At 41.8% G+C, this 18,553-nt stretch overlaps 1 protein-coding gene across 1 annotated transcript in view; it reads right to left on the bottom strand.

Moving 5' to 3' along the window:
• CSMD3 (CUB and Sushi multiple domains 3) overlaps window positions 1-18,553 on the bottom strand; it is a 2,836,509-nt gene that overhangs the window by 1,464,168 nt on the left and 1,353,788 nt on the right. Inside the window, exon 10 of the mRNA XM_085605076.1 lies at window positions 14,134-14,255. Coding sequence (XP_085461202.1) covers window positions 14,134-14,255 — 122 coding nt within the window. The remainder of the gene's footprint in view (window positions 1-14,133; window positions 14,256-18,553) is intronic.

Genomic DNA, 18,553 nt, shown 5'->3' with positions numbered 1-18,553 from the left:
AACCTATTAAGCTGCTGGAAATTGCCTTATGCTCAGACTTTAAACTAAGCCTACACTCCTGTAGTTCACTGCCTTCATTTGCAAAATGAGTGACAGGGCAGCACATTTTCAGCCGAGGTGAATATCCAAATGGATTTTGTAGCATATGGACTTCAAAAACCGCATGGCTTTACAGACTTTTTGGCATCAGAAAGCTGGCTTGCTTGTAGATGCAGACCATTAACGTCAATTCACCAAAATGCCAGGGGTAGCAGAAGTGACATCGCATGCCCTTTGACCTTTGGTTTTACTCACACACTTATGCTTACACATGCACATACACACATTCTCCCAACTAAACACACCACAGCCCATAAGCACGCACACCATATACATTTAAAAGTGTTTTCTTACTTACCTCAGCTTCCAGGGAAGGTCATATGCACTATTAGTGTAATAAATAAATTGAGAGAAAACAAAGAGTGGAGCCGCAACCCATGGACGCTCATAAGCACAAGCTACCACTCTTTTCCTGCCACAGATTTTACCACCTCTAAGGACAGGGGTCGCAAAGTCTGTACCAAGTGTCACATGGGGCAAGCAAGGGGCAGCAACCCCTAAATGACGTCCATGATGTGGACTTACAGCCTATCATTAGGAAAATTTTTGTTAAACATGTTTCAAAAAACACTATTTTTGTTTTCTTGAACTGGACAGAGGATACAAAAACAGCGTAAATGTGCCACCTAAAATGGAAACGCATAGTCTTTGGTTTCTGATTGAGATGTGTAACGTTCCCAAGGTTACTTCCATTAAGACAATGGCTAAATAGTGAATTTTGCTGGTAACAATCTCTTTCTATAGAAGATAAAAGAGGGAGGGTGAAGTGCATCTAACTGCAATAAATATAGCTTCCTCTAATTCCCAAATATGTGTTTAAGATGTTAGGCCAGTCTACTCCTCATTATGTATTGTAGTTCTATTTCACCCATCCACTTTAGCTCCAGTGACCCAATATAAGTCAATATATTTAGAAAGATTTCCCAATAGGATCATATAAAGGCTTTGAATTGTTTACCAATTCTAAGAACCCATTTAGTTATAATGTTTTCAGTTTTGTGGGATACCCACCATGTCCCTAAACCTGGTAGACATTTCTGGTATGCTGGCATAATCTTGTGAAATTGAGTTACATTTGTTCAGCTACATTTCCCAAATGGTGCTATTATGTCACATCGCATAGTTGTATGCTGTTCTGTACAACAATTTACAGTGAGCACTTTGGAACAACAAGAATGATCGAAATGCAGTGTTGGACTTGGCCCTCTCTGCAGGGTCACCCCAAAACATTTTGACTTCACTCCTCTTCTTTTCTGAACCCTTTTTCATTGGATCTTAGGATTCTGTGCACTTTACCACTGCTATAGTGCTTGTGCTCTCTCCTTTAAACATGGCAACATTTGCTTACACCCAACTGGTACATTTAATTTACTTGTAAGCCCCTAGTAAAGTGGTACAACATGTACCCAGGGCTACTAGTGTGCCTGCAGCACTTATTGGGCCACCCACTTAAGTAGCCCTTTTAAACATGTCTCAAACCTGCCACTGCAGCCTGTCTGTGCAATTTTAAACTGACATTTTGACTTGACAAAGTTAACCTTTTGCCAGGCCTAAACATTTTTTTTCAGTAGATGTAAGTCACCCTATGTTAGGCCTAAACAGCCCATAGAGCAGGGTGTGTTTAATTTAAAAATATTTACTTTTACGTTTTACATGTTCTGGTAGTGAAAAACTCTCAAATTCTTTTTTTACTACTGCAAAATCTACCTCTCCCATATGATAACATTGGGTTAACCTATTACCTTTAATAATAAGTGAAATCGTTTGATTGGGAGCAGGTTGGAAAATCATAGTTGGTGTCTGAGGAAATGTAACCTAAAACCGTCTTTAATGGTAAAGTCGTATTTTAGTCATATTTCTAAAAAATGACACTTTTGGAAAGTTGACAGTTTCGTTTCCTGACTATTTGGTTCTTGTAGCCGGTTTCCTGGGTCTAATGACTAGGTGAAGTTGTCAGTTGGCCTTAACGTATTCCTCCCAGACAGCATCACATTAAAGGACAATCGTTAGATTTCACCAACTATTTTCTGATTCCCCCATTATTCTCCTACAAAAGGGGACATAACCTATGAGACCATTTAGTCCATGCCTTGACTTGGACTTCTATGGACAAACTCGACAGATCATGGTACATTATAAATATCAAAACTGTTCAGTATGTGCATAAACTTTTCAATAAAAAATAATTCAAACATTGCAATATTTCTTATCATTTAAAACAATTCACAAATTGTACATCTAGTAATGTGGTATACGATATCTGATGCCCGTGTGCCCTCTTATACTTTGGCCAAACATCATGAATGATTAAAATGCGTATGTAGGAAGTTGGCTCTTTATTTGATATATCAATTATCTGATATACTGATATACCATGTAAAGAGTCCATGGGTTCCCCTATTAGTGGACAGGGCTTGCTATGCAATCCCAAAGTGTTCCATTATGGTGAAGTGTGGTCGGGGAGCCTTAGGCTTAACACAGAGGAGTGTAGGACCTTTGCAAATACACACAATGATTAAAAAATCAAAACACAACTCAAGAAGGAGATCCACACCAATTTATAAAAATAGCTGGTATCTTTATATATGTTTAGGCATTAGAAAAAAAGTGTTCAGGTAAGTACATATTTAAATATAAATTATTTTCACTTCAAAAAGTGGACACAGCATAAATTCTGACTTCTTCAATGTTATCTTATAAAAAGGAAGAACAAGTTCTGCAAGCTGGTATAGTACATCAACTCAACAGGATCACTCTTCAGGAGTTATGGTGAGTTGTGGGCATAGTCCAAGGCAGAACAAATGGTACACCACCAGTGGCATGAGGGTGCCCCAGTGTAGGGTGCCAATGAGAATCAGGAGCCCAATGCTTTTCAATGAGGATCGGTCTGTCTAAACAGAGGCTGCAGGGTCTGGCTAGGAAGCCAGTCGGGCTGAACCAGAAAGTGGGCTCAGGCCTTGTGATGGGGGACATCTTTGGTCATCTTCTCCAAGGCCCAGGGGCAAAGTGTGTAGAGGTGTCTTTAGGCTTTGGTTTTGTTTTTCTGGAGCAGTTGGGTTGAGGGGGCCTGCTTGCAGATGCTGCAGGCGATGTCAGGTAGCCCAAGAGGGTTGAAACCACAATGGACTATGGAGGGCTAGGGAACTTTGTTGGCACTGTTGACCCACTTCAGCTCGGGTTAGAGGCGATGAGTGCAGTGGTTGCTTTGGGTGTCAGGTTTTTGCAGTTCCGGAGGTCTTAGAGGCTCTTCTTTGTAGTTTCATCTTGAACAAGTCTGGTGTTCACAGGAGGTCTTGAGTCTATTTTGAAGGCAGGCAGTCCTACTAAGTTTTGGGAGTCACAGCTGCAGGGCGAGTCGACTTTGATGCAGCTTTTTGCGAGGGCTGCAGGCAGGACATCAGGGCCAGGGATGTCAGGTGCTCTCTTCCATCTTCTTCTGCTTTTGCGACTCTTCTGTGTCCTCACTTTTCTTATGTTATCAGTCTCTGATGCCAGGAACTCCCCTAAATACTGAATTTAGGGGCATTAGGGGAGTGTACTTAGTAGCCAATGGGCTACTGACCCTTGGGGTCATTACACCCCCTATAAGATGACTTTCTGTGAGGCGTGGTCATAACCCTGTGACAGAATCCCTAGATATGCCATCACAAAGATGGCTACCTCTGTAAAATCAATTCTACCTCACAGTTAGCCAACCTTAGGAGTGGTACTTGCCTAGGGTAGCACGCCTACCTGAATAGCTAATTTTCCCACCTGTACAGGTGCCGGAGGCACTTGACAGGGGGGATTGGCTTCCTCTCATGTGAGGGATGCCAAATTCACATTCCAAAGGCAGCGACTCATTTAAAGCTCACCAGCCTAAGGAGGCTACTCAGCAGGTCATCATATGGGACAGGCTTTTGTTCCTCATCTCCTGAGAGCAACAGGGTCTCACCCTAGGAGGTTAGAAAGTTGTCTCGAGTTGCAGGTTGGCAAAAACCAGTCAGCAAGTGCACTAGAGGCTGGTATGTTTTCAGGGGTCATCTCTGAGATACCCTCTGAGAGCATCTTTTTGATAAATTCAACACTCACATTAGTGTGGGTTTATCAAGTTGAGATGTTTGGTACCAAACATTTCTATTTTCTGTGAAGTCATCATGTATCTGGGAAACTCATTTTTAGCAGTGTCCAGTACATAGTTTAAGATGGCTTCCAGGTCACTTGTACTGGCAGCAATGGGGCTCATCAGCACATGGGTATATCTGCTCATGCAGATATGCCATTACATATAAACTTAAGCACCCTGCATTAGGGCTGTCAGGCCTGCTGTAGGAGTGGCTTACAAACATATGCAGTGGTAAGGGACCTGAGACACACAGGGATGTGTGACAGGTAATGTTTTCCCTTTTGTCTGGACCAAGACACGCAGCCTGTAATGGCAGTCGTGCATGTGCTTGGTGAGGGGTCCCTTAGGGTGGCACAATTTGTGCTGCAGCCCTTAGGGGCCCACTTTAATAACTCAGGCCTAGGTACCTCAGTGCCTTTTACTAGGGATTTACAGAGGATGCTCAAGGTTTTGCCAATCGGTGAACAAGTGAACATTTTTAGGAAAAGAACACTGGTACTGGGGGCCTAGTTAGAAGGAATCCAGTACAGAGTTTGTGTAAGTCAAAAGTAAGTATATAAATTACAGTACGCAACAAAAATTTGTTATGCAGAGACAATAGAATGGTAAGACCATAGAAAGAAGTGGAGATGGGATGCCTTGTTGTTGTCTTCAGGCAGCATCCAATTTTACATCTTGCAAAATCCTTTTACACAAACATGAAGATATTCATGATCACCTATCAGTAACCCAAGCTACAGGTGCCCCACTAGCAGTCAAGAAATATTTCTAATTACAAAATGTGGTGATGATCACAATGATTACTGTTTCATCCCTGCACTGGTTTGCCAATTTTCCGATCATAAAAAAAATCTAAATGTAGACTCGCAAAAGACAGATCTGGAGACAGTCTGTGTATTATGACAAACAGGCTTATAACTGTCCTTGTACATATTTAACCCCCTTCCAGGCATAACTTCTTGTCATGAGCCACACCACTAATCTTCAAAGTTGGGGTTATCACTGTAGCCTTGCTTAGAAGTTCCAGTTCATAACTATCATGCTCTGAAGTTAGGATTTATTGGGGTTAGTTCATATTATGTGCTTAAAGGCATCCCTCTCCCATTAACCAACATTCATTGCACTGGGTTCTCACTCTTGGTACTTCTTTAATTGCTGGCAGGTTCTAGTGCCTTCCACTTGGAAATACCAACCTATGGTAAGATAGGGTGCTGTCGTGCAGCCAGTCTCCAACCCCCTCTTCCCTTGCACTAGCCTGTAAAGAAGGCGCAATTCTAGGAAAGGCGTTTGCCACTTAGCCAGTCACCTTCTCTACTGCTATCAACCTGGTGTTTATAGCCCAATGACTTGCTCTTTCTCTCTCCCCCCCTTGTATTCTCAGACATGGAAGAACTTTCCAGCAAATTCATGCCCCTCCTTGTCCCCTACAAAACTCCAGCCCTTGCCTCCTTCTCCTCAACAACAGTCCATGCTTTCTCAGCATTCTGCTGTTTTCCAGCTAGAGATTATTCCCTCTTCCTGAAATCTGCCCATTCTCCCCTCCCAGGTAAGTGAGTTTGCTCTCCTCATTATGGAACAGGTATTCTGGTGAAACTAAAACATAACCATTTTTTAATTTGGCATACTACAATGTAGTATTCTCGCTTATTGAGAGTGCTTTCCTATTTCCCCACTACAGGTACCCCTTTCAAAAAAGGAGGAGCGTATCTTGTATACTTGTCCCTCGAAAGCTTGTTTCTAGGGTATTTTATATTCACTCCCTCACAGTGACACATGCACCTTTGTCTAATGACCTATGCTCTACGTATCATCTATAAATAGTGTGCATTTCAGCTTGTAACCTACAGCCTATAATAATGGGAAAGTATTTAACTCATGGAAGTTTACATTGCATTAATTGTTGCTTTTGTGTGATAGGTTTTCGTATCATAGTATTTTCTGCTTTTATTAATCTTTGCATATGTTTACCAATATACACATTGTTGCCTTAAGTCAGGACCCAAACGGAGGCATGGACTGGATCACAGGGCACTTGCAACATTTTACACACTAGGACCTGACAGGTGTGCACAAGTTCTCAAGATAACTATTTTCCCAGAGGATACAATCAACAAAGATGCCAAAATCAAGAAAGAAGTGACAATGACACAAAAAGGCAAAAGGACATAGTGTGAATAAATGGTTACAGCCACTAAAAGCTAGTCCACAACCCCTCAGTTTGTCTTTCTGATGTGTGTCACAGCTAGTTCCAGGATCAGTCGTCATTCAGTGTAAGTTTACTGAACCATGAACAACAATCCAGGATCTACTCACAGATTGACCTTGAAGTCTGACAAGACATATGACAATGAGAATAGAGAGAACTTTGGGGACTTATCAGCATAATTTGTGTGCTTTGCAGATATCCTTTGCGTAGTCCATTTTCCAGGTTGGGGGGGTCATGGTGGTTGACGTATGTGTATATACTTCTTAAATCTAACTGCATCTGAACTTTGGAGGTTTGCTAAAGCAGAATTCCATTTGTTGGAAAGGCAAATACAAGAGGTTTAACAAAACATTCAGTATAATACATTGAGCAGCACAGCACGTACTGCATCTTTCATTTAAAAAAATGCAATGCAGCAAGTAGAACACCTGAGTGAGATTAACACGTCTACAACCGCAAATGAAAATTGACATTATATTCTAGAATCAAGACAGAATTAAACCCAGGCAAAATTAACTTGTTTCAGATAGTGGATTATGTAAAAAAGCCCCACAAAATACATCAATGGAGGCTAGACCTGTAACAGCCTGAGGACAATCAACAAAAAACTGTAAACCTCAAGATCCTATTATGTTACTTATTGGAATGCAAGGCCAAGCTAGTCTTTCTCTCTGGAGGGTCAGATTGAATTAGCATCTGGATCCATTGCACCGCTTGGTGGGCTAGAGATAACTTTGCCACAATGTTCAAAATTAATGACACACACATAGTTTTTGTTCTCCCTGCATCTTCAGCCTGTAACCTGATTCAAAGTACATTCACTTGTTAGCAGCAGGAGGCTCACAGACATCCATGGGCTGCTACAGCAAGGGATATGTTAAAGACTAACACAAGTCAGCATGACTGATAATAAACTGCTCACCAGAGCAGACTCTGAGATAGGTTCCCTTTTTGTTATAGCTACCTATGTAAAGTTTTGCATCATCAGTCCCTTTACATTTTTTATGCTTACCTTTGCAAATGCTATAAACATAATTGGCATAATCATGCTACATGTTCTGCGGAAAGCTGGTTTAGATTACAGCTTTGTAGAGTTCACCAGCCTGTGGGTGGGGGCACCATAAACTATTCCTAGTTCCTCTCTGACTAATGGAGAAATGGTTCCCAAGCCTTGACCTACCTAGGTACAAAGTAGTTTCTGTTTGCTTTACTACAAACATGCCCAAAATGCAACGTGTCAGGAGTTTTTTCAGGATGACGAAAGTCTTTGGCCACACTAAACTGGGCTCTGGGGGCTGCAGGTGAGTGTGGGAGTGTCTTAGAGAAATCACCAGTGTACTCCCACATATAAAACTAAAATCCAGTTTGAAGCAGCCAAAATACCAGTAACAAACCCAGAGACAGAAGTCTGGTAGGACAAAAACAGGGTCCTTGAACAACCAGCCGGGGGAGACACAAGAATTACATTGACATCCTTTTCTCTCCATTTAAAATGTGCCCTAAGTGTTACATGTGGCTCAACAGACCTCTCAAACTGGATTTGACAGCCTGGTGTCAACAGTCTGGTCAAACCCCCCACTTTGAACATTGAGTGGAGTTCAGCTGAGTCATCTCTGCTCATTCCGATTAGCCTACTGTTTGCTCCAGGGAGGCATTTAATACATTTTTCAAACAAGGCTTACCTGGGGTGACCTCTTAAAATTTAAAGGGGAGGTTTTACCTGTTAAAAAAAATTGTAACAGGTTGTACTGCAGGGTTAAACTGAAGCTGTCAGGCTATACTGGTAGGCCTGGAGGCATATTTTGCTTTGCCACATTACTGGATTGCACAATATGTGCCTCAGTCCACAGGAGACATTTAACTTTTCATGACATAGGTGTATCTCCACATCATATACTATGTCCTTATATAAAAAATAAACATTGCCAATTATGAGTTAGTTTGTTGTGGCAAACTCTAGAGGTCAGAGCACATGCACTGGGATCTGGTTAACAGTGTCCCTGAGGCAAATTAGAAAACAAAAAACAGCAGCATCAGCCCTGAAAAAATTGAGGTGATCATGCCAAAACGGACACTTTCCTATGTTATGTTTACTGACATGGGGCTCATAAAAGGAAGTCCATTTACAAGTTTCCTACTGGTTCTCTAGCAAGACTGATTGCACATCTCTAGAATAACCCTATCTATGCTTTAGTGTATGGATGTGCCCGTGTGACCCATTTCTATTCTCTATGCTCCACAAATCAGAAATAATGTAGAAGAGAAACATGTAGGGATTACCACTGACTACAGATACAGTACTCTTAAAACCTATAATGCTGATATAAGACAGGGCCGGTGCAGAGTGGTGGATGGCGACTACCCTCTTGGAACAACAAGGTGGCTCATATTACATTAAAAAAAATCATTTTCAAGAAAAACTCTTATACAGCTACAGTTTTAATGTTTACAGAAAGTTGAACCCAAATATTGATATCTGCCTAGCACGAGTTACTTATGCTTCGTATTTAATGCTCACCTATTATAAGCCGTACTAGCTCTTTCATTGTAGTGATCTTCAGTGTGAAAGTTCTAAAGATTTTTGTTGTTGTTGTCTTTGCAGAGCTTTATTGAAGCACCAATGATGTTTGTGAACCAATTTATGTTATGCTCAAGAAGTGAGGACTAGTAAGGAGTGCCAGCATAGGCACGATACACCTGTCATGTAAGCCAAACCCATTGATCCATAGTGCAAAGATCTATCTTTAACATACAATTGAGCAACACCTGAGTAGTATATTTCGTTTTATTTCGCATTATTTAAGCGTTTAATTTAAAGATTGCCAAACAGGCTTCTCAAATTCTGTACCAGTGTGTGGAAATCTCAACACAGTATCCAAGTAACCCATAATCCTGCCTAACTTCACATGAAAATGAACTTTGGTGAGGGGCAGGGCAAGACATGGCCCACACAGGAAGGTGGGGGTCATGGGAGAGTTCCTCTGCAATAAAAGGAGCTATGGAAACAAATATAATTTAAACAAGGTAATAATGGTTTCTTGTTAAATGAAGTTGAAGCAATAGGTTTCTTGGTTATTTTTCTGAACTTTCACACATATCCACTTTTTCCAGAGGTGAACACATTACACAATGTGGCCCATCTGCCAATAGCATAACGCTGAATCAAGTAAGCAGCTCCATGTGACTGAACCTACAGATTTATTGCTTGGGCTTTCGATTTATAAAAGCAGACATAGCCCAACCATTCAGAATAGAACATATTTAAAACAGTTTGGTTCACAGAAATCAGTGTGACTGGTAGACTAGTCAATGTTCAGGGATAATTAGTAAAAGTTCTCATTTATGCTAGCCCTTGCCTCTCCTTTTATTGTCAGCTACAAACAGCTGATCTATTTGTTAAAGATGGCATGGCACAGTCCTATAAACTAATAAATAGTTGATCCAGGTACTAACTGATGCCATTTCTCTTTCAGATGCAGGGAGAAACAACATCAAAAGCACAGTTTAGGAAAGATTGCAGCACAAACTATTGTGTAAAATGAATTTCTTTGCGCTAGTAGCGCTAGTGGCTGTGTGTTTGAGTGGCAAATGACCAGGCTTGTAAAATGTGCACTGTGAAATGATTCTCTGGGGGTGGTACAGAAAATATCAAAGGTGCACTGCTTGTCTCAGCATGCTAGTAAGGAAAATGTCTTAGTCTAAAAAACACAGCATTGCATAATTGCATGGACCACACTCATAGATAGACTATTACCATCACTGTGTAAGAAAAGAACAGGCACCAAGCAATAACACCAAAACTGGAAATATTTATTTTTGTATTTCTTATTTAGTTGTAAAGTTTTAAATAGTGCGAAAATGTGGGTATCAGAGTACTTTACAGTGTTTAATGAGAAAAAAGGTAGTATATCATTATCAAGGGTAAAATATGTTATGATCAAAAAAGAACATAACATAAGCATATGCGTAGAACCAGGGGGGTACATAGTGGTCAAGAGTGGAGATTATGGATTATATGGCAGAAATGTGTTCAACAGTATTACTTTCTTCTTGTTGAATGAAGCAGTTGAGGGGTTCAGTCTGATTTCAGGAGGTAGGGAGTTCCAGAATATTGGGGTAACACCTGAGAAAACTCAGTTATATGTTTTCATTTTATAGAATTTTGGTGGTTTAAGCAGTAAGGTGCTAGTGCCTCTAGAAGCTTTACAGCCACCAGATAGTTCCACGGATAGTTACAATTTTTGTGCAAGATATCTTGGGGTGTTCCAAAAAACTCTGCTCCTCTAAGCTGAGCAGAGTTTTTTACCTGGTTGCACTCGCCAACTGTAAGTTGGTGAGCTCGAGAGATGAAAATCCAACGCTAGACTGTTACCCAGCAAGATTTCTCAACACAAGCGGTTGTGGATAGTCGCTACCACTCCAATTGAGAAACCTTCTGTTTGTACTGAGAAAGCTGCTGCTCAAGTAGAACTTCTACTTGTGCGGTAGAAAGAAGCAGCACCCTCTTGTGCAGCTCATGGTGCTATTTATGCTGATTTTACAGCACGCGACAAACACCTGGCACTCCAGAACTCCGCCTAGCTTGGCGGAGTTTCTTTGTCATGCTCCGCGAGCTACGCGCATGCCTACTTTTAGGTAAAGTTGAGTGTTATCCGCTTACATGTGATAATGGATATTGGAATAATTCAGCAGTTCAGTTAAAAGTTCCATTAATAGGTTAAAGTGATCGGGTGAGAGCGATGACCACTGTGGGACTCTTAGGTGACCAGTGGAGGGTTGGATAGGGACATATTGACCTTTATTCTTTGGGTTCTGTTGTGGGAAAAACAATTGAACCAGTTAAAAATGGACCCCGATGATCCCATTTTATGTTCAAGTAGGTCTAAGAGGCAATCACGTTTGACTGTATCATTTTTGACTGGACAGGACAGGATTCATTCTGATACAACATTTTTAGGTCATCATCAGCTATATGAGTGAGCGTCGATACGGTGACCTGGCGGAAGCTGGATTGGAATTGATCTAGGAGGCTGAAATGTTTTTATGTGGTTGCACAGTTGTACGTGGATACATTTTTCAAGGAGCTTCATCAGTGTTGTCATGTTATAGATTAGCCAGAATATATAGGGGTCTTTGTGATCTGCTGTGGATTTTTTCAAACTAGGGGTAACCTGTCCAGCTTTAAGGCAATCAGGGATCGATCCTTAGAGTAGTAAGACATTGACTATCTTGGGCCAGAGAGGGAGTAAGGACATGTTTGCCTCCTTGGACAGATTCACTGGTAGGGGTTCATTGAAGTAGTCTGAGGGTTATAGTGCTGTTAGTAGTTTGAAAATGGTGCTTTCATCGAAAGTTTTGAATGTGCTCCATGAGGCATTGTTTTTGGTGATGTGAGCTTAGAGACATGGTGGTTCAGAGATCCCAAGTGGAGGTGTGCTTATATGCAGGTTAGAGAGAGATGCTCCCGAACTGTTTGCAGGTCCCTTTCGATCTTTCCTTGAAGAAAGTGCCAAAGTCCGAACAGTTTATCTGTGGATTAGAGCCAATAGGACCAGGGTTGGGATGGCTATTGGATTGTAGCATGATAAGTTTGAACAATTTTCTTGGATGATTTCTAGCATTGTCTTATTGGTTTTTAAAGGCATTTGCTGTCTAGATTCTGATCCGTTTGTTGTAAGTGCTCCTCAGTGATCTCAGGTGTTTAAGATGTTCGAGGTAGGGTGAGAATCTCCATGATCATTCCACTAGTCTGAGCTTATGTCTATCTGCTTTGAGGCAAACAGTGAACCAAGATTTAGATTCTTTGGTGGACATTCTTTTTAGTTCTAATGGTGATATCATATCTAGAATGTTCAGCATTGAATTTCTGTAGTAGGCTGTGAGGTCATGGACATCTACCATATTCAAGGGAGGTGGCAAGATGTTGTTACTGGGGGATGGATGTCAGATTATTTCGGTTGGTGGTTTGCATGCTCCTTTTCCAATGTTTGGGTTTCTTTAATTGAGCCTTATTTTGGCTTCATAGATTCAGTGATGAGGAAAGTGATGTGGTGGTGATCTGCGCAATCAAAAGGGATGATGGATTCCAGTTGGATGTTATTACTCTTGGTAATATTAAGGTCCAAGGTGGACCCCAAATTATAGGTTGGACTGTCACAGAATTGTGTCAAGTTAAGGTCAGCTAGGATGGATTTAAGGCTATTGACTGTAGGGCCATTAGGGTAATTTCAGTGGAGATTGAAATATTGGAGGAAGATCTGGGTAGGGTGACCAGGCGTCCTGGATTTGTCCTGACAGTCCCGTTTTTTTGCCAGCTGTTCCGGCAGATTTCAGGAAATTAAGCTCATGTCCCGGTTTTTAGAGAGGGTCGGCTGAAAACGCTGGGAGGTATCTTTTTAAGTTTTGTGAAATGCAGGGATAGTTAGAATGCTACTGGCTTTAAAAATAGCATGTTATGTATGTTCTTACTGCCTCTTCTGTAGTTCTCTGCTAAGGAGCACTGTCATTCTGTGCGCTGTGTGGAAGTAAAATTGTAGTCCTTCTTCTATTTTTGGGAAATATCCCAGTTTTTGGCTTTAAAATTCTGGTCACCCTAGATCTGGGTGCAGTGTTGTCCCTTAGTAGTTCTATGAATGTAATGTTGTCTCCTGGTGGATGGTAGATCATGTGTAGTTTGCACACTGGACTGTTGTTATTCAGAATATCAATGCATAAGTATTTACATGAGGATAAGGCACTATTGTGTGACTGGTTCACTGAGAGGTCTTAGGATGGTTAGGTCGAACTAGTAAATCTAGGGTAGGAGTGGAGACTTAATTTTGCCAGGTTTCTGTAAGGAGTAGTAGGAACAGCTTGTGTGCAAGGATGAAGTCCACTATGTCTACTGCATGTTTCATTGCCGATCTGCAATTGCATTTTACGTGAGGTTTAGTGTCCTCAGCGGTTATTTGAGTGATGGGCACTTGCTTAAGGTTTGACTTGTTTATAATTCTGTAATTGAGCCTTCGTTCTCTGTGTGGATTTGTAAGGATTGTTTGCATTTGGTCTAAATCTCCTCTGTTACCAGAATCTGTGGAATTATGTGAGTGGAGGAGGGTGTGAATGTCAACATCAGAGAGAGGATCTTTAAGTCTTATGGGCTAAGTGTACGTGTTGGGGTAGGGTATTTTCCTCCATCTCAGACGAGGAGACGCTGATAGAGTTGGGGTCTCATTGGGTCTAGAGAAGTATTTAGTGTCTGGAACCTCTTTGCAGCTATTTATCATAGGAGTTTTGTGGTTTCAGTTGCTGCTTGCAAGCCCTGAGGTGATGCTTATTAGATTGTGTATGTTTGCCTTAATTATTTGCAGGTCCCTTGTAATTTCCACAAGTTTGGACTAAAGTGATATGTGAGAGCAAGAGGTTGAGGTTTTGGTCCATAGGCCCTGAGAAGGAGGGGTGCGTAAAGCAGTTGTGTTAGAATGCTGCTGATCAGAAAGAATTAGCTGGGTGGCGGTCAGGTGTAGATAGAATGGGGTGTGAGAGCTGGTAAGCTTGGCAGGTAGGAGCGCTGGTGGCCTAAGCTGTATGATACTGTTTGGATGTAGGTTATCAGGCTTCATTGGTGAGATGATTTGGGCCATTGAGGGTGAGATTGTTTGGATTCATTTAAAATACCCTCTTACCACAGTAGCACAAATCACATGTGGGGCAGTGTTCCCCTCTGATGTTATTTTACACTTACCTTGTTTGGATTTTCAGCGGTGATAACCCAGACACACTGAGCATTGCTGTCGTATTGGATGGGGAAGTTCGGTGATGTAAAGGTGCCACTTGGTCCCAGCAGACTTGAGCCACACGTCTTTACTGTAAAACAATACAACCATATGTCTGAGAGCAGAACTAAACTTAAATGAAGCAAGTACGTTTGTTACACCACCATGTGCTGCGTCCAATTCATATGAAGAAATGTTTTTTTTGTATCAGAATATATACCCATAAACACACTATATTAGGTCCATGCTAAAAGCGAACATCCACATAGATTATATGCGCAGCGGAACAGAAAATTTGAATTACTCCGATTAGTACTCCCACATAAGAATAAAAGATAAAGTTCTGATTGTCTCATAAAATATAACAATATGCTACGTTAAAATGCACAGCCGAATAACATTTATTGCTAAAAGATTTAAAATGGTGTGCTTTAATATTATATCAGGTCTTCTGAGGTAGGCCCTTCGTCCTCATGCAGGAGCCCATGAACTTCATCAACACTGGAGTGTTTGCGTCATTCCTTTTTAATGGGAAAGCTGCCTGTAAGAGGGTTTTGTCTTAGAAACATCTACATATATTAAAACTGTTAGACTTTACTGAATTGTGTTGAAAGTTCTTTTCATGCGCATAAACTCTTTCACAAGTACTTTTACTACTGATAAAAAAATGTTATAACTGTTAAAAAACAATCATGAATTTTGGAAGTGGAAGGCTCCACAGACTTTCCTTAGTAGCCATAATTGAATATGAATCGCTTTCCAATAACCACTTGGTATCTGACATTCGAATTAGCAGTTTCAATGGATTTTGCAACTTTCAGCATCTGTTTTCAGGAGGCTACACTTCTATGTACTGAACGGATGTCACGTGGTCGAAAGTTTATTGAGAATGAGCATATGAGTTAATTTATTTCTATTTAAAAATTTCTATTTCTATTTAAAATTATTTGTACAGCGCACGTACACCAGCGGTTTCTTGGCGCTAAAAACTGAAAGAGGTCAGAGAAGAAGTCCCGGGTTAGGGGAAAAAAGAGAGACTAAGGTATTAATTAAAGGATTTGGCAAAAAGGTATGCCTTGAGTTGTTTCCGAAATAACAGATATGAGGTTGAAGCCCTGAGTTCTGCAGGCAGAGAGTTCCAAAAAGTCGGGGCGAGAGTCGCAAACTTCGAGCCTCCCCATTTCTTTCTTCGGAACCGTGGGACAGTGAGAAGGGATAGGGAAGATGACCTCAGTTCCCTAGATGGAACGTAGGGAATGATCTCCGAGGAGATGAAAGCTGGCGCCGTGCCCAGTCGTGCTTGGAAGGTGATAGATGCAAGCTTAAACTGGACACGGGCCCAGACGGGAAGCCAATGTAAAGCTTTCAAAAGGGGAGTGGTGTGGGAGGATTTAGGGAGTTTGAACACCAGGCGTGCCGCCTGGTTCTGGATCTGCTGCAAACGCCGAAGACTATATGCAGGGATACCTGCATATAGGGCGTTGCCATAATCCAGGCGGGATACGACCATGGCAAGAGTGATAAGTTTTAGGGCATCAAAAGAAAAGAAACGGGACACCTTGCGAATGGTGCGAAGAGCCAGAAAGGAGGAAGAAACCACAGAGCTCACCTGGGAGTGAAGGGTGAGTTGTGAATTGAGCTTGATGCCTAGGGTTTTAACCGAGGTGGAGGGAACAGGTGGGGCACCAAGGGAAGGGGGCCAGAAAATGGGGGACCAGGGGCTGGATGAACCACCCGTCAACACCAGCTCGGTCTTATCTGGGTTGAGCTTAAGATGGTTGTGGTTCATCCAGTCTCGGATGTGAATCATGATAGTTTGAAAGTTGGAGACAGAATCGGGGGAAGAGGAGAGGTTGAACACAAGCTGGAGGTCATCCGCATAATTAAATACGGTGACCTCCATTTGTTGCAATGAAAAGATAAGGGGGGAGATGTAAAGATTGAATAAGAGGGGGGAAAGGGAGGAACCTTGGGGAACCCCGCACTGAACGTCACGGAAGTCTGCAGTGAAGTCACCCAGGCGGACAGCCTGGGTGCGATCCCTCAGGAAGGAGGATAACCAGACCAACGCGGTACCCCCGATCCCCGCCGCCCTGACACGGGAGAGTAAGATGGAGTGGTCCACCGTGTCAAAGGCGGCTGAGAGGTCGAGGAGAACCAGGGCCTGAGGTTGGTTGGTATCCATTCCCTCCCTGAGGTTAACTGGTTGCACTTCTGCAGACTTGAGTCTAAAACATATGTGCACACCCATGTGTTTGGGTCTACTAAAAATAAATTGGTAATATAACACTAAATTGGTATATTGCAATTAGGACAGTGAGACAATTGTCAGTCTGTGGAATTTTACACCGTCACTATTTTTTTGTATTTTAAGTTAGGGGCAGGAAAACGAACATTCCGGGGGATGTGGGGTAAGATGTTGCACCACAAGCTGCTGAAACCCCACACACTCTTAAGTTTGTGTTAAACCACAAACATTTTTCAGGAAGATTCGAACCTTGGAAATACTTGACCGTTTATTACTGTGAAAACGAATCTATGTACATTTACAGAGTGGGAAATGGCAGGAAATACGACATATTTCATGAGGGACAAATACTCCAGGAAATGTATAAATGGCGTAGATTTCCAAGAGCACGCCTGTGCATTTTCTTGAATTCCATAAAAGTCAATAACCCACTGAACATGCTGGAAACCGTCATTGACAGTAGAGTCGACTCTTTCAGTCCAAGTTTGAGACTTGGATTTATGCCATGCACAGACTTGCTATACAGCGAACACAGATGCATCAGCATCTCATGCCTGGCAAGTGGATCAAAGTATAGATCCTGAGATATCCAAGAAAATGACTGAATACTTCTAATTACGCGTAGTGGGCGTAACTCACGGAATTCGCAGTATTGTAGTTATGCAAAATTACAACAAAATTACACAAGATTATGCGGAATTATACAAGGAGCATAACCTAGCATTTTGCCCTATTTCCTTTCCGCAAAATTAACCTTTATGTCCAAAATCACCCGACAATGCATTTTGTGCTAAGAAATAAATGCAACAGAACACAAAACAGCAGCAGCCGCTTGCTACATTCACTATTCTTGTGCTCCTGGGGTAGGATTTTGTGGCAAATTACTCCTAATTACATGAACGTGCATAATCGTGTAATTGTCGGTATTTTACGTCACAAGAGTAATGTGAAAATACTCTGATATAATTAAAGTTATGCTCAGACCAATTAATTATGGCATTTAGTGTGATCATTCTATTTCAAGTGCCTTCACAAACCACATACATTTTCTCAATTAGTAGCATTATACATAATTGATTAATCCCTAAATTAGCATATACCTCACCTGTGTGAGACACATGCAAATTACTCCTAGGAGCAGGACACGCATGTCTTACCTGACAACATATCTTGCGCACAGTCACTATTTAGTACACTCTCGCAGCCCACAAACTGCACCGCTTACTGCACCATGCAGAACAAAAACCTTTAATTTGCAAGAAAAAAGAAAGGTACAAGGTGCAACATGTTCAGATGTGCTCTAAGTGTGATGAGCTGCAGAAATATATTCAGCGGATAATTGTGGCCTGCCTCTAACCCTTCCATTTCCTACTGCAGCTTTGAACACTACTAGGAGTCCGGCTCGCTGTTCATTCACACTACGACTATAAAGCTGCATGAGCCATGCCTTCAAAGTTGCACGGATGAGTTTGCCTTCACTCTTCTCTGTAGTAAGTAACACACAGTTTCTGTGATATAGTAACACTAAAAGAAATGTTTGGCAAAAAGATTTTTTTCAATTCTTGATGTTTGTTGCTAATGCACTGAGATGTCTAAGGGAATGGATTTTATGAAAAGGAAATATTCAGCTAAAATGGCTTAGAGTTACATATGCCACATAAATATTCCAAAGCATGCCATTTTTTCAAAGATTTTCTGTTTCACCAGCTGAAAAATGAAGGAGTGGACACCGACTCTAACTGATGAAGGCAGGAGGTGAATTACTCTGCTGTCCAAAGAGGACATTTCTAAATGTCGATCGCGTCTCAGCCTAAGACAGTTCTGCATGTCAAACGTTGACTCGCACACAAACAATGGGTTTCACCCCCCCTTCCTCGTTCTCGTAGTTTTACTTAATGTTTGGGGCATGGTGCCTCCCATTAGAACTTGGAGCCCCTGGCGTCCGATTCTTCTTTAAATGATGCGCCCCCACTGTGCCCCGTCCCTTCAGGCCTCTTCCCTCAAGAGGGGTGCCATGAAAAGGGCAGGCATCATGTGGCTCCTGATCTAGTGCGCTGCCTTCCTGAACAGTTGGGCCGGGACTTGGCACATGAGCTTGTTGCATCTCAATGAGCTGCAGCTTGGAGCGGGTCCTGGGGGGA

The sequence above is a fragment of the Triturus cristatus genome, chromosome 5_1, assembly GCF_964204655.1.
Source record: "Triturus cristatus chromosome 5_1, aTriCri1.1, whole genome shotgun sequence".
NCBI classification, from domain to species: Eukaryota; Metazoa; Chordata; class Amphibia; order Caudata; family Salamandridae; genus Triturus; species Triturus cristatus.
Note: the sequence above shows the minus strand (reverse complement) of the source record. Positions and strands in the feature narration are given on the sequence as shown.